We start from the raw sequence: 16,354 nt of genomic DNA on the forward strand, positions 1-16,354 counted from the left end.
ACATTTGCATAAGTTGAAATAATGGCGGATACAGATAATTTTATGAATGTGAATATTTGTATCTGCATTTGCAATTATCTAGATCCGAAATTGTTTCCAACCGGTTTCGACTTTACTGTTCCAGAAAGAAGTTGTTATAATAGCGCTATTTTTTTTTCTTCTTTTTACCTTCATTTCTTCACTCTCTATTCTTTTATATTCAAGACTTTAGTCTGTGAATGTGGTACACTTTTAGTCTCTATTAAATTGATTTTAGTCATTATCTGAAGACAATAACAAGACACTCTTTTGTATCTTAAAGTGTATAGCTCAATTATCTGACAATTATTAATTTCGTATTCGTAGATTATTAGCTCCGTATCCGTATCCGTTTAAAGCGGATTTGATTTTAAATTATAATATATCTGTTTACTATCCGTTCATTAAAATACAGATACGGATATGATATTAGCATTATCCACTCCGTTTACACCCCTGACTCATATTCTACTACAAACGTTTTTTCAGAAAGTGTTTTGTTTCATCAGAAAATTGATATTTTATTTCTTTGACATCTATATTTGAGAAAGACGCTTTTTTAGTAAGCATTCTACTTCATCAGAAAATCATTAATGTCTTTATTTAATAAGAATGTTTTATTTCTTTAGCTTAAGCAAAATATATTTTTTTTGTGTGCAGAAGATTAATGACATTGTTTTTCTCTAAATCAATGTTTTATTCAGTTTATAAGAATTGAAATAATACATAGATTGTGTTGAGTAAAATGATGTCACTGACAACATTTCACACCTTGAAAAACTATATCAATGAAAAATATTTATTTATGCAAACAACTATTCTTCTTAAGTAAAAGAAATAAAATGATTTTTGAGGAAGCGTTTGTCTCAAACATCGATATAAAAAACAATAAAACATCTGTTATCTGATGAAGTTAACCCAACTGTTAGAATAAAAAACGACCTACTTTTGAACCCATTTGAAAATTATATATTGGTTTTTTGCCTTTTGTCAGAATCCAAATTAACCAGGGCCTCTGAACAAAGTTACAAAACCCATGATACTTTCACAAAAATATCAATAATTGTTGTTTTGTAGAAGCCCAAACTGACATTCTTCTCGGCCTATTAGAAAATATATCCAAGTTTGCTATAAGTGGGCTACATTTTAATTGGGTTTGAATCTGCAAATTCAAGTTGCAATGTTTAAGTGGAACATTGCTCACAAAATTTACCAGTTTACTAACTCCCTTAACACTGCTAATTAACTAAAACACCAATGATATGCTTCCTAGGTATGGGTTTTGTTTAATCTTTGAAAGTTCGACTACGACATGTTCCATTCTCATCCGATCTTTTGGCGCTTCCTTAGAACAGGCGAGGCCGACACGAACTAGCGGAATTATGCACTTCTCCATTACCATGTTCAGAAGGTCATTGCCATTTCCTAGGTTGCTTTCAAGGCATTTCAACTCTTCAAACATGCTAGGATCTAGAATCTCAATAATCTTTTCCGGGAATGCATCGGAAACATACGCATGAATGTTGAATCCATCTCTGAACGTCGCATCTGTCGGCCTCTTTCCAGTCAACATCTCCAACAGAACAATTCCATAGCTATATGTATCACCCTGCGCGGAGATGGTGCTACCCAATGCATAATCTACAGTAAATATTGAAAATACAGCAACATTACATAAAAAAAAATGTGGAAAATTGAGAAGTTGTGAGACTTGAAGTTTTCTTAATTTACCTGGTGGTATATAGCCAATAGTTCCTTTCAGTCCATGCAAGGTTGTTGACACCCCAGCAGAGGTGGAGTGAGAAGCAACCAACAACCTTGCGAGACCAAAATCACTGATAAGTGCGGTCATGTCGGTGTCAATAAGTATGTTGCTTGGTTTAATGTCACAATGGACCATTGGAGTTCCACAGTGGTGATGCAAATAATTCAGAGCAGAAGCAACATCCATAGCTATATATATTCCATCAGCCCAACTCAGTTTCTTTCCTGGGGATTTCGGATGTATCCATTCCTCAAGGCTTCCGTTTGGGATGTATTCGAAAAGTAGAGATTTAAATTCATTCCCTTTAAAATCTAGCGAGGAGCACGAAGTGAAGACACTGACTAGATTTTTGTGCCTGATGTTTCTCAAAGATTTGCATTCAGAATTGAAGCTCCTCAGAGCTCCATGATGCTCAAGGTCGAAAACCTTGACAGCTAGCACTTTGTTATCTAAAATTCCCTTATAAACAGAACCAAAGCTCCCTGAACCAACCAAATTTTCCGAGGAGAAACCCCCAGTTGCTTTTGCAATATCAACATATGATATCTTCTTGTAATTGCCATTACTGAATGAAGCGGGTGTATGCAAATTGCCATTCCTGAATGAAGCGGGTGTATGCAAATTGCCATTCCTGAATGAAGCGGGTGTATGCAAATTGCTATTCCTGAATGAAGCGGGTGTATGCAAATTGCCGATCCTCTTAGTTCTTCTTTGTTGGTATAGAATGATGACAATAATGCAGAAACATATGAGAACAACAATTGAGATTATGACACTAATGATAACCACCATTTTAGAGGATGTTTTCGATGCCTCTGGTACCAAATTGTTGATTACTTTAAAAGCACATGGCGGCAGATGGAGTCCTGAATAATTGCTGCACAATCCTTGATTACCTTGGAGGGATACTGCAGAGGGATATCTAAAAAAAATGCCATGTGTTGGTACTTCCCCATCAAAGTTGTTGAATGCCAGGTTCAGATACTGCAGAGAGTCAAATGATTCAAAGAACTCAGGAATTCTTCCAGCGAGGTTGTTATGAGAGAGACCAAGATATGTTATTACTATCATGTTTTTGAAGATTTCAGGGATACTCCCTTGGATGAAGTTGTCATCCAAAAAAAGAACCTCCAATGACTGACAAAAACCTAACGAATCAGGAATTATACCTGTGAAATTATTCCCTGTAAGGGACAGATAACGAAGGGAACACATACTAGAAACATCAGGTATGGACCCTACTAGCTGGTTGTTCGATGCGTCAAAATTTGTCATCTGACTATTTAACCTGAATAGTTCTCTCGGCATGGCTCCCTCAAGTTGATTGGACCCGATTACAAGAATCTGCAATCTGTTGCAGTTTCCCAAACTTGCTGGGATGGTGCCGTTAAGTTCATTGTTCGTCAAGTTGAGAAAGTATAATTCGGTAAGGTTTCCTATGGAATCAGGGATGGGCCCTGACAGTCTATTGTCAGAAATCTTCATCCTTCCTAATTTTGACAGAGAACCAATGGTTGAGGGAAGAACACCTTCAAGGTCATTTTGATTCAAGTTTAAGTCAATGAGGTTCACGAGATTCCCGATCTCTCTAGGGATCAAGCCAGATATAGAATTATATTCTAGCACTAGTTTCTCAAGCTTGGTTGAGAGGTTCCCTATCGTATTTGGCAAACTGCCTGACAGGTTATTATGAGAAAAGTCAATTGTTTTTAAGGCACTGCAGTTTGCTAATGAAGTTATTAGGTTGCTCAGATTTCCTTGAAAATCATTATAACCTAGTATCTCAAGCTGATTAGACCCGATTACAAGAATCTGCAATCTGTTGCAGTTTCCCAAACTTGCTGGGATGGTGCCGTTAAGTTCATTGTTCGTCAAGTTGAGAAAGTATAATTCGGTAAGGTTCCCTATGGAATCAGGGATGGGCCCTGACACTCTATTGTCAGAAATCCACATCCTTCCTAATTTTGACAGAGAACCAATGGTTGAGGGAAGAACACCTTCAAGGTCATTTTGATTCAAGTTTAAGTCAATGAGGTTCACGAGATTCCCGATCTCTCTAGGGATCGAGCCAGATATATAGTTATATTCTAGCACTAGCTTCTCAAGCTTGGTTGAGAGGTTCCCTATTGTACTTGGCAAACTGCCTGACAGGTAATTGTCAGATAAATCAATTGTTTTTAAGGCACTGCAATTTGCTAATATAGTTATTAGGTCGCTCAGATTTCCTTGAAAATCATTATAACCTAGTATCTCAAGCTGATTGGACCCGATTACAAGAATCTGCAATCTGTTGCAGTTTCCCAAACTTGCTGGGATGGTGCCGTTAAGTTCATTGTTCGTCAAGTTGAGAAAGTATAATTCGGTAAGGTTTCCTATGGAATCAGGGATGGGCCCTGACAGTCTATTGTCAGAAATCCACATCCTTCCTAATTTTGACAGAGAACCAATGGTTGAGGGAAGAACACCTTCAAGGTCATTTTGATTCAAGTTTAAATCAATGAGGTTCACGAGATTCCCGATCTCTCTAGGGATTGAGCCAGATATAGAATTATATTCTAGCACTAGTTTCTCAAGCTTGGTTGAGAGGTTCCCTATTGTATTTGGCAAACTGCCTGACAGGTTATTATAAGAAAAATCAATTGATTTTAAGGCACTGCAGTTTGCTAATGAAGTAATCAGGTTGGTCAGATTTCCTTGAAAATCATTAGAACCTAGCTCTAGTATCTCAAGTTGGGGAAGTCTTTGCCCTAGGTTTGATGGAAGAGCTCCAATCAGAGTATTGTTATACAAACTCAAGTAAGTTAGGGAAGAAATGTTGTAAAGAGAGTTCGGGACTGATCCGTAGAATTTGTTATAAGAGAGGTCTAGGTACCTTAGGCCGTTGATGAGGCCAAGCTTCCCCGGTATTTCCCCGCGCAGGAAATTGTTTTGTAGGTTGATTTTTTCAATGAATGTGAGTTGAGCTATGTCCGGGGATAAGGAACCGTTGAGTCCCAATGACCCGAGGTTTAGTGCAGTGACATGAGGTGGATTGTTGTCGTTGCAAGTGACCCCACGCCATTGGCAAAACTCAAGGGAATCATTTCTCCAAGAAGCTAAGGCTGAGTGGGGATCAGAGAACTTGAATTTGATGTTCAATAGAGTTTGTTGCTCTGAGGCAGCAACAGTAGTAGCAGAAATTATGAAGATGTTAACGAGTATAGAAAACAAACGACCCATCATTAATTATCTTGTGAAGTGTTTCTGATGAGGATGTATATATTGACACTGGAGTGGAGACCATGTTTCATATATTAGGAATAAACACATGACAATATATAAAGAATAAATTACGGTGGCAAATATTGACTTAGAATTTAGCACCTAAATTACGGTCCAAATTACTGTGGTCTCGTCAAAGTCAAAATTGATCAAATTTCCGAAAATAATTAATTTACGAAAAGGACCTTCGGTCTCTTTTTCAAAGACTTCAATGGAAGACTTGAGCAATTGAAAGTTTCAAACTACTTTTATTTTCGTTAAATGTTTCCATCACGATGGATGGAACATAAAAGCATAATAAGAGACATGTATGAATTACGATTTTTATAAAATGCTATTATAAAATAAAACTAAAAATACGAGTACACATGTTAATATATATTTTATTTTTATTCGGTTACAATGTACATGTTTCGACGCAAATAAATTGAATTATTGTCTATGATTTGTGAAAAAGGACGTGACTTGGATAGTGATATATTATGGTAAGAAAAAAATACAAATGCTTATAGAATTATAAAATATAAAGGAAAAAGCTGATTTTTTTTAAAAATTTATAGGTCAGCCATAGTGTATTAATTATACCCCAGTCGGGTATACCGTACCCTGCCCGGGGTACCCGTGCCCGAGCCCGGGTATAGGTCGGGTAAACGGGTACACGGGTACGGGCAAAAACCGGACCGGTCACTGTTTTTTTGGCAAATACCCGACCTACCCTGATCGACCATACCCGTACCCGACTTTACCCTACCTGGGTACCCGTCTATCCTTACCCGTACCCGTACCCTTATACCCGACCCACTTTAATTCAAAAATCAAACCCAAATTTCAAATTTCCCCCCACCCGGTTCAAAAAAAAGAGAAAAAAATAGAAAAAAGAAAAAACAGAAAAATAAAAAAAAACAGAAAAAAAATAGAAAAAAAACAGACAAAAAAAAAACAGAAAAAAAAACGGACCGGATCGGACCGTCTTGCCCCTCAAGGGTACAACGGGTACGGGTATAGGACGGGCAGGGCATGATTTTTGAAAAAAATACCCGAGATACCCGGCTACCCGTGCCCGACCAATACCCTTGCCCCTGTCCGACTTTAATCCACTAAGCAATTTATTCTTGGGCCCAAATTAATTCGGGTGGAAAGCAAATAGGCCTCCTTGGGCCCAAATTAATTGATTTTCACCAAAGTATATGATTAAAAAGAAAGATTGTGCATCATCTTTTCTTTCAATGTTGTCGGTCTATTTTGTGTGATTGTACCCTACTTGCAAGAATTTAAAACCCTTTTAGAACTTGCATTCCTCTTAATTTTCGATTAAGGTATGATATTCTTCCTGTCAATTAAACAAATTTCAATAATTGTTGTTTCGTAGAAGCCCAAACTGACATTCTTCTCGGCCTATTAGAAAATATATCCAAGTTTACTATAAGTGGGCTAGATTTTAATTGGGTTTGAATCTGCAAACTCTAGCCCAGCTAATTAATTGCAATTGCTATTCAAGTTGCAATGTTTAAGTGGCACATTGTTCACATAATTTACTAGTTTACTAACTCCCTTCACACTGCTAACTAAAACACCAATGATATGCTTCCTAGGTATGGGTTTTGTTTAATCTTTGAAAGTTCGACTGCGGCATCTACCATTCTCATCCGATCTTTTGGCGCTTCCTTAGAACAAGCGAGGCCGACACGAACGAGCGGAATTATGCACTTCTCCATTACCATGTTCAGAAGGTCATTTCCATTTCCTAGATTGCTTTCAAGGCATTTCAACTCTTCAAACATGCTAGGATTTAGGATCTCAATAATCTTTTCCGGGAATGCATTGGAAACATACGCATGAATGTTGAATCCATCTCTGAATATCACATCTGTCGGTCTCTTTCCAGTCAACATCTCCAACAGAACAATTCCATAGCTATATGTATCACCCTGCGTGGAGATGGTGCTACCCGATGCATACTCTACAGTAAATATTTCAAATACAGCAACATTACATAAAAAGAAAACAATTGTGAAAATTTGAGAAGTTGTGAGACTTGAAGTTTGTTTATTTACCTGGTGGTATATATCCAATAGTTCCTTTCAGTCCATGCAAGGTTGTTGACATCTCAGCAGAGGTGGAGTGCGAAGCAACCAAGAACCTTGTGAGACCAAAATCACTGACAAGTGCGGTCATGTCGGTGTCAATAAGTATGTTGCTTGGCTTAATGTCACAATGGACCATTGGAGTTGCACAGTAATGATGCAAATAATTCAGAGCAGATGCAACATCCATAGCTACATATATTCCATCAACCCAACTCAGCTTCTTTTCTGGGGATTTCGGGTGTATCCATTCCTCAAGGCTGCCGTTTGGGATGTATTTGAACAGTAGAGATTTAAAATCATTCCCTTTAAAATCTAACGAGGAGCACGAAGTGAAGACACTGACTAGATTTTTGTGCCTGATGTTTCTCAAAGATTTGCATTCAGAATTGAAGCTCCTCAAAGCTTCATGCTGCTCAAGGTCGAAAACCTTAATAGCTACTGCTTTGTTATCTAGCATTCCCTTGTAAACAGAACCAAAACTCCCTGAACCAACCAAATTTTCTGAGGAGAAACCCGCGGTTGCTTTGGCTATATCAGCATATGATACCTTCTTGTACCTCCCATCCTTGGATGAAGCGGGTGTATGCAAATTGCCGATCCTCTTAGTCGTTCTCAGTTGGTATAGAATGAGGACAACAAGGCAGAAACACATGAAAACATCAAATGTGATGATGGCGCAGATGATCACCACCATTTCAGAGGAGTGTGTCGATGCTTCGATCTGGTACCAAGTTGTTGGTTACTTAAAAAGCGCATGATGACAGGCAGTTAGAAGAATACATGGAAAGGAGAAGATTCATGGGACACATCATTAATTATATTGTGAGGTTTTTTTTCAAGTGTTTCTGTGGATGCACTGACACTATTTACCAGTTTTCATTTTATAGAGAGAAACACAAGTCAATATATAAAAGAGTAAATTACGTACACTTATTGAGTTGACTGACCATAGTAAGTCAATTTGGTCCGATCTATTTTTGACAAGCTAGACTCAATGGTATATAAACAGTGGGTGCATGGGAATTACATAAAACACAAAGCAGAGCAATGCATATTTAAAATTGCAGGTCCCTGTGATTTTTTGGAATCACAGTAGATTTATTTCCGTTGATACAGTTTTTTTTTTTTTTTGAAGGACAATTATATTGATAAAAAAGTTTATTTACAAGATTTCTACTTTATTACTAATTACAAGTATATATATATATATTTTTTTTTTGAAAAAGAATAAAAAAATATATTACTTGATGCCTTTAAATCGAATTCATCCATTGATAAATATCTAAGTCCGGACAAGTTAACAAACAATGCACTTAGTGATGCTTGTTTGAAAAAAATATTCCGTTTCTCTCACGCTAGAGGGCCAAACCACTGCCATCCAAATTATACTCCAACATTCCCTCTCTGCCACAGTCATTCCATACATTCCTCTTGTCTAAACATTATGTATATTCTGATTGCTACGGAAGGGAATATTGTGTCTTTATTTATTTATGACTTTGGATCAACCCCATTTTTTTTTCCAATTAAAAATAAAGTGCAATCCAAATTACCGAGGTCTCGTCAAAGTCAAAATTGATGAAATTTCCGAAAGTACTTAGTTTACGAAAAGGACCTACGGTATACTCTTCAACGAGTAGAAATGATAATAACGTGCAATTTACTCAGTCAATTCATGGAAGACTTGAGAAATAAGTGGAGGTTCTTTTCAAAAAAGAAAAGAAAATAGAGAAATAAGTGGAGGTGAGAGCGGACACCCAACGACACGGCATTGAAAGTTTCAACCTACTTTTATTTTCATTAAATGTTCCATCAATCGTGATGGAGCATAAAAGCATTAGGGGAAATTTCATGTATATCTCTCAAAAGTTTTAATATTACGTATTTATCCCTCAAAAATTAATAATTACATATTTATCTTTAAAAATTGTAAAAACTCACATATTTATCCAATCCATTATATTAAACACTAAATTTCTATGTATTCCAATTTTACCCTTCTTTTATTTTATCTTCTAAGAACAGTGTGTTAGAGAACAATATTAAATCATACCAATACCAGTACATAGCTGTACCAATACCCTCTTTGCCTGACTAATTTATTTCTCAACAGGAGCTTGTAGCCTAACTAAAGTATCTTGTTCCTCAATAAGTTTGACTAAAGTATCTAATTAGAGCGAAGCCTTCTGACTGACTCGTTAACAACTCGGCCCAATAACAAGCAAGTCAGTCAGGTGCGAGTCACAATCAAACCAATAGCTACGAGCTTTTTTGCCAACCCTAGCCACCCCTGAGCAATGCATTATTGGGCCCAAATTAATTCGGGTGGAAAGCAAATAGGCCTCCTTGGGCCCAAATTAATTGATTTTCACCAAAGTATATGATTAAAAAGAAAGATTGTTATCATCTGTTCTTTCAATGTTGTCGGCTTATTTTGTGTGGTTGTATCCTACTTGCAAGTATTTAAAACCCTTTTAAAACTTGCGTTGCTCTTAATTTTCGATGAAGGTATGATATTAGGCCTAGGGTGTTCATCGGGTCCGGTTTAATCGGTTTTAAACAGAACCGAGAAAATTTGAGCTAAACGGTTCGGTTTATTTTTCAAAACCGATTCAGATGTTTGGTTCGGTTCGGTTTAAATTTTTTTAAAACCGAAGATACCGAACCCACCGAACTTCAGAGATATGAAGTCAGGGTCTTAGGTTGAGCGGAGAAAAAGTATTAAAAATTTTGAAATTGTGAACCATTCCGTGAACCCAAGTCATCTCTCACCGTCTCTCATTCTTTTTACTTTCTCCCATTTCTTCTTGTCTTCGTTCCGATAACCTCTACTCCTTCCTCTGTTGCCTTTCCTCTCTCAAAACTCTTGACTGCTCTCCCTCGCTTTTAGTTCTAGGTTTCGTTGCTCCATCTCTCTCCCAAGGAAGAATCTAGAGTTTCTTGGAGAGCCGAATTTTATATGGCGATGCAAGCGAGAATGGGTGTCGGGATAATTATTTTGTTCATCTAAGCTGTTAATCGAGTTGGATCTTCTTGATTTTTTTATTTTTTTTTGTTTCATCACGGTTTGTTCTCTTTGTAATTTACTCTAATTTTACGTTTGGTTGAAACTTGACACCTCACCTTGTCTTTCCTTTAAATCATGGTCATTATTGTTGAGGAGGGAAGGTCGGCAAAATTGGTTGGCTGTGATTGTTATATTATTTGATTTTTGAGGTTTTGTTTTTATTGAAAGAAGACAAAATTCATCCTTTTAGATGAGATTAACTCTGTTCTTGATTTGTGACTTTGTGTTTTTTTGCTCATTTGGGCTTTTAGGCGAGATTGAACTCGTTTGTTAGCTGGTTCTTAGACTAATTTGCTTTAAATAAAAAAATTTGATATACTTCGGTTTTTAACCGGACAAACCAAATTAACCGAAATAAACTTTGGTTCGGTTCGGTTCGGTTGATAAGCTAAAACGGTTCGGTTCAGTTCTATTTTTGAAACCGAAATAAAACTTTGGTTTGTCTATTTTATTTCGGTTTTAACCGAACCGAACCGATGAACACCTTTAGGCCCATCAATTAAACACATTTTTTTTAATTCTATAGGCCTAGCAAGAAATACGACCTAATAATGGTGTGTTCTGGGCCTACATGTACAACCACAAAAGAGTGTGTTTATTAACTTAAAATTCTTTTCTGGTAATCTGCTAAATTTGCAGCAACGGGTCAAGTTATAATTATTTTAAATTTATACATTAACGAACGGAATTAATCACTAATAATCATTATATTGTTAATCAAAATCTATAAAAAGATTATAAATCTCAAAAAAGTTAAGATGGAACATGAGTAAATATAGGTGAGTAAAAAGGTATCATATGCTGATATTGCAAAAGCAATTGCCATTTAATTAATTGTTCAAGGCGTCTAATTTCGTAATATAACTCGGTAATTATTATGGTTGCTGTTAACTATTAGAAGGAAGCCTTTACAGCAACAAGGAAAGCTATTTCTTAAACATATTAGTGGCACTTAGCTCACAAACTTATTTACTAGGTTACTAACTAACTAACTATTTATATACTTCCTAGGTAAATTTGTTTAATCTTTGAAAGTTCAGCTGCCACATCTTCCATTCTCATCCGATCTTTCGGTGCTTCCTTAGAACAGGCAAGGCCGACATGAATGAGCAGAATTATGCACTTCTCCATGACCATGTTCAACTCTCCAAATATGCCAGGATCCAAGATCTCAATAATATTTTCTGGAAATGCACTGGAAACATATGCATGAATGTTAGAACCATCTTTGAACATTGCATCCGTTGGCCTCTTTCCGGTCAACATCTCCAGCAGAACAATTCCAAAGCTATATACATCACCCTGTGTGGAGATGGTGCTGCCCAATGCATACTCTGCAGTAAATATTGCAAATTCAACAAATATTACATACAAAAAATTATATGAGACGTGTGAAAATTGTTACAATTTGAGAAGTTGTGATACTTGAAATTTCTTAATTTACCTGGTGGTATATAGCCAATAGTTCCTTTCAGACCAACCAAGGTTGTGGACACCTCCGCAGAGGTGGAGTGAGAAGCAGCCAAGAACCTTGCAAGACCAAAATCACTGACAAGTGCGGTCATGTCTGTGTCGATAAGTATGTTGCCTGGCTTTATGTCACAATGGACTATTGGAGTTGCACAGTGATGATGCAAATAACTCAGACCAGAAGCAACATCCATAGCTATATTTATTCCATCAGCAAAACTCAGCTTCTTTCCTGAGGATTTCGGGTGTATCCACTCGTCAAGGCTGCCATTTGGGGTGTATTCGAAAACTAGAGATTTAAATTCATTCCCTTTAAAATCTAGCGAGGAGCACAAAGTGATGACACCAACTAGATTTTTGTGCCTGATGTTTCTCAAAGATTCGCATTCAGAACTGAAGCTCCTCAGAGCTCCATGCTGCTCAAGGTCGAAAACCTTAACAGCTACCGCTTGGTTATCTAACATTCCCTTGTAAACAGAACCAAAGCTCCCTGAACCAACCAAATTATTCGAGGAGAACCCATCTGTTGCTTTTACAATATCAGAATATGCTACCTTCTTGTACTTATCATCCTTGAATGGAGCGGGCGTAGGTGACTTGGCCATCCTCTTATTCTTTCTCAGTTGATACAGAATGCTGACAATAAGGCAGAAACATATGAGAACAGAAACTGTTATTGTGACACTGATGATAACCACCATTTTAGATGATTGTGTCGATTCACATGATGGCAGATGGAGTTCTGAATCACCGCTACACAATCCTTGATTACCGAGGAGGGATACAGCAGAGGCATTGCTAAATATACCACCTGTTGGTACTTCCCCAACTAAATTGTTGAAAGCCAGGTTCAGATACTGCAGAGTACGAAGGGATCCAAAGAACTCAGGAATTCTCCCTGAGATGTTGTTACGAGAAAGATTAAGGAATGTTATCCCTTTCATGTTTTGGAAGGTTTCAGGGATACTCCCTTGGATTAAGTTTTCTCCCAAATAGAGCTCCTCCAAGGATGGACAAAAACCTAAGGAATCAGGAATTGTACCTGTCAAGTTGTTCGCTGTAAGGGACAAATAATTAAGGGAAGTCATGCTAGATACATCAGGTATGGACCCCACTAGTTGGTTGTTCGATGCGTCAAGTTCTATCATACTAGTTAACCTTAATATTTCTCTTGGTATGGTTCCTTCAAGCTGATTGGAACAGATTTTGAGATTCTGCATTCTGGTGCAGTTTCCCAAACTTTCCGGGATAGTGCTGTTCAGTTTATTTTCCATCAAGGTGAGAAAGTATAATTTGGTAAGGTTGCCTATGGAATCAGGGATGGATCCTGACAGTATATTGTAAGAAATCTGCATCCTTCCTAATATTGACATAGAACCAATGGTTGAGGGGAGAATACCTTCAAAGTAATTTCCATTCAAGTTTAAGTCAGTGAGGTTCACGGGATTCCCGATCTCGCGAGGGATTGACCCAGATATATCATTATACCCTAATACTAGTTTCTGAAGCTTGGTTGAAAGGTTACCTATTGTATTTGGCAAACTGCCTGACAGCTTATTGACAGGAAAAACAATTGTATGTAAGGCACTGCAGTTTGCTAAAGATGTTATTAGGTTGCTCAGATCTCCATCAAAATGATTATAACCTAGGTCTAGTATCTGAATTTGGGGAAATTTTTGCCCTAGATTTGGTGGAAGAGCTCCAGTCAGATCATTGTGAGACAAACTCAAGTAAGTTAAGGAAGAAATGTTGTAAAGAGAATTTGGGAGTAATCCGTAGAAATGGTTATAAGAGAGATCTAGGTGATTTAGGTTGTTGATACGACCAAGCTCCACCGGTATTTCCCCGCGCAGGCTATTGCTTGTCAGGTTAATTTTTTTAATGAATGTGAGATGAGCTATGTTTGGGGACAAGGAACCGGTGAGTCCCAACTCCCCGAGGTCTAATGCATTAACATGAGGTGGATTGTTGTTGTTGCAAGTGACTCCACGCCATTGGCAAAACTCGAGGGAATCATTTCTCCAAGAAGCTAAGGCTGAGTGGGGATCAGAGAGCTTGGATTTGATATTCAGCAGAATTTGTTGCTCTGAGGCGGCGGCAGCAGCAAAAATTATGAAAATGGAAAAGAGTATAGGAAGCAAAGGATACATCATTAGTTATCTTTTGTCAAGTGCTTCTGAGGATGCACTAACGCTGGAGACCAGTTTTCATTTTATAGAGACAAATTACTGTGGCAGTATGGCACACTGGTACTTGTTGACTTGACTAGAATAAGCCAACTTGAACTTATATATTGGAATATTTTACCGAAATTATGATGAGTGCGGATGGCACCGTAATTAATTACAAAAAGGAAGAAATATTTAAATTAATTAATAGTTTTGAGAAATCGAATATTAGTTTCACAGAACTGCCAGAAAAATCGTTATACTGTGGTACCTGTCCCACAAACTAACAAATTTGCTTTGATGAGAAAGTAACTAATTAATGTCCGAAAAGGACCTACCTTTCATGGAGGGGAAATAATAATTAATGGCAGGAAATTAAGTCAGTTAATGGAAAACTCGAATAGTAATTATTGCCTTATTGGTCAAAACACTTCTTTGAAAGTTTCAAACCAACCAACAAAGCATGTTGCTAGCTGCTTTTGTTTCATTGAATGTCGCGTCACAATTAAAAGATTGAATTAAAACAGGGTAGTAAGAGAAGCTGTTTTTGTTGTTATTTCGGGCTAAAATTTTATAAGCTACGTTTTGAGTTGGAACTTGGGACCATTCAATTTAAAAAGAATGTGTCAGTCTGTCAGATGGATTCACTGACACTATTTAGAAGCGGGGTTCTGTTTATGTTATTAATTAAATCATCAGATTAATTTGATGCATTTATATTAGATTGGATTGTCCGAATCCATCAACTAAAACAAAGGTATAATAAGAGATATATAAATGATAATACATTTGTCGGTGTGAAATGAGACTTTCAATTACATTGTGTCTCTTAATATTACTTCCATGTCAGTAAACAAATGTTACAAACTACGCATATATGAATTTACCATGCCTGATCATCCTAGTGAATATAATTAATAAAAACTACGCATGTTGTTTGCATAAAGATAATTTCGTGCATCTATCGGCCTACAGAGTAATTATAAAAATTATAAATGTAGATATATACCTATATGGAGATGAGGTATATATGATAAGATATAATTATTTTCATGATACAAAATATATTATGTAAGCTTTAATTAATTTTATTTCATACATTTTTCAAGTTCTAGTTAACTATTGTATTCAAATTCGCATAATTAAGACACGTAGACAAGAAAATTATACTTAATAATAGTCTTCTCTTCTATTGATTATGTACTTTTTCAATAATGTTTATAGCCGTACAAATATATAGCTAAAATTGATTGCACATTTACATTTTCATTTTTATATTAATAATGTAATGTATATTTATTGTTTTTTTTAAGGTTAGTAATTTTAAATACCAACTAACAATTTCATTGATAAAAAACTTATTTACAATGAATTAAATGACCGTAATTTCTAAATTTACTCTTTTATTCTCATAAAATTTAATCTAGTATTCTAATTTTCATTTCGCTCCACGACCGGATCTGCTTCTTTAACTGCCGCCACGCTTCGACGACAACATGATCTACTTACTGTCGTGCTCCAATCAAGATATTGATCATCGTAATACTTTAATCGTCATCTCGCTCTACAACCGGATCCACTTCTTCGGCCGCCACTGCGCTCCGACAACAATCAAATCTACTCACCGCCGCACTCCAATCGAGATATTGACACCCTAACGCTATCTCGCTCTACAACCGGATCCGAATTCTCTACGGTTGGACCTTGATAAAACTTGGTTTCACAAAAAGTTCTGCAGACTACCAAACATTCAAAAACCTAAACTGTTATTAAAATAGGGAGAAATAATTCAATCATTACTGAAAACAATAGTCATGAAACTAGGGAGAAATAATTCTGATATTTGTACTACCAACTTTTTATGTTTTTTATTATTGTGTTTATTTTGTGAATCTAGTACGTAAAGAAGCACTTATATATTTTCTCTGTGCACAGTTGTACAACGGACACTCAATACTACAACGGCAAAGTGAATTAATTCATGCACAACACATATGATCACATCCCTTTACGCTCGAAGGATAACAAGCTGAGATAGCTAGATTCTAACAGCACTCTACTTTCTCTTGTAGAGAGAAAGATGTAGAAATTTTTTCCAGGAACACAATAAACCACATGAATTATTGGTCATGGAGATAACACAAGAAGTGGCCTGTTGTTGGTTTAACATAGTGCGAGGTGCAATGCAAAACATTGTACTATTTCTACCTTTTATTTATTTATTTATTTTTTTTGCTTCTTTCGTAATTTTCTATTTTGTGTACTCTGACACAACTTGTGTTCTTATTAATAGAATTTGAACGCTAAACCTCCACATTGATCTGTCAGAAAAAAAAGAAACACTTATTAGTTGTCCATACATAAAGTATTCATACAGTATCTCCTTCCTATTTTATCTCTTCATTTTACTCACCACCTGTCAGTCTGTCACTGTAAAACCCACACAAATGCAATTCAAATTAACTAAAACATATGTACAAGTATACGGTATTGAATGTTTCAAACTGATTAAAAATAA

The 16,354-nt window shown here is 36.5% G+C and overlaps 2 protein-coding genes across 3 annotated transcripts; both read right to left on the bottom strand.

The window, feature by feature from the left end:
* Nucleotides 1–1,185: 1,185 nt before the first annotated feature.
* LOC144568319 (uncharacterized) lies at nucleotides 1,186–13,832 on the bottom strand. 2 transcript variants are annotated; one of them, XM_078318626.1, is made up of 3 exons: nucleotides 12,441–13,826; nucleotides 1,750–2,679; nucleotides 1,186–1,659 (listed from the first exon to the last, which is right to left on the bottom strand). In XM_078318626.1, the coding sequence occupies exons 1-3, from the start codon at nucleotides 13,819–13,821 to the stop codon at nucleotides 1,265–1,267; spliced, it is 2,706 nt and encodes a 901-aa protein (XP_078174752.1). In that variant the 5' UTR covers nucleotides 13,822–13,826; the 3' UTR covers nucleotides 1,186–1,264. The 2 variants fall into 2 exon arrangements, with proteins under 2 accessions (XP_078174752.1, XP_078174753.1); XM_078318627.1 differs by lacking the exons at nucleotides 1,186–1,659; nucleotides 1,750–2,679 and adding an exon at nucleotides 11,050–11,532 and having other exon boundaries at nucleotides 11,643–13,832.
* LOC144568437 (putative receptor-like protein kinase At3g47110) lies at nucleotides 6,513–7,898 on the bottom strand. The gene is made up of 2 exons (XM_078318792.1): nucleotides 7,099–7,898; nucleotides 6,513–7,004 (listed from the first exon to the last, which is right to left on the bottom strand). The coding sequence occupies exons 1-2, from the start codon at nucleotides 7,823–7,825 to the stop codon at nucleotides 6,610–6,612; spliced, it is 1,122 nt and encodes a 373-aa protein (XP_078174918.1). The 5' UTR covers nucleotides 7,826–7,898; the 3' UTR covers nucleotides 6,513–6,609.
* Nucleotides 13,833–16,354: the final 2,522 nt, after the last annotated feature.

This window comes from Carex rostrata, chromosome 17 (assembly GCF_964058835.1).
Source record: "Carex rostrata chromosome 17, lpCarRost1.2, whole genome shotgun sequence".
NCBI classification, from domain to species: Eukaryota; Viridiplantae; Streptophyta; class Magnoliopsida; order Poales; family Cyperaceae; genus Carex; species Carex rostrata.

Bases quoted from the DNA above. Each gene is read 5' to 3' on its own strand.
- LOC144568437 (XM_078318792.1), bottom strand. From the start codon at position 7,825: ATGGTGGTGATCATCTGCGCCATCATCACATTTGATGTTTTCATGTGT. The intron at 7,005-7,098 runs GTAAATAAACAA...TATTTACTGTAG, and splicing joins TATTGGATATATACCACCAG to AGTATGCATCGGGTAGCACC.
- LOC144568319 (XM_078318626.1), bottom strand. From the start codon at position 13,821: ATGATGTATCCTTTGCTTCCTATACTCTTTTCCATTTTCATAATTTTT. The intron at 2,680-12,440 runs GTAATCAAGGAT...TATCCCTCCAAG, and splicing joins CTCTGCTGTATCCCTCCTCG to GTAATCAAGGATTGTGCAGC. The intron at 1,660-1,749 runs GTAAATTAAGAA...TATTTACTGTAG, and splicing joins TATTGGCTATATACCACCAG to ATTATGCATTGGGTAGCACC.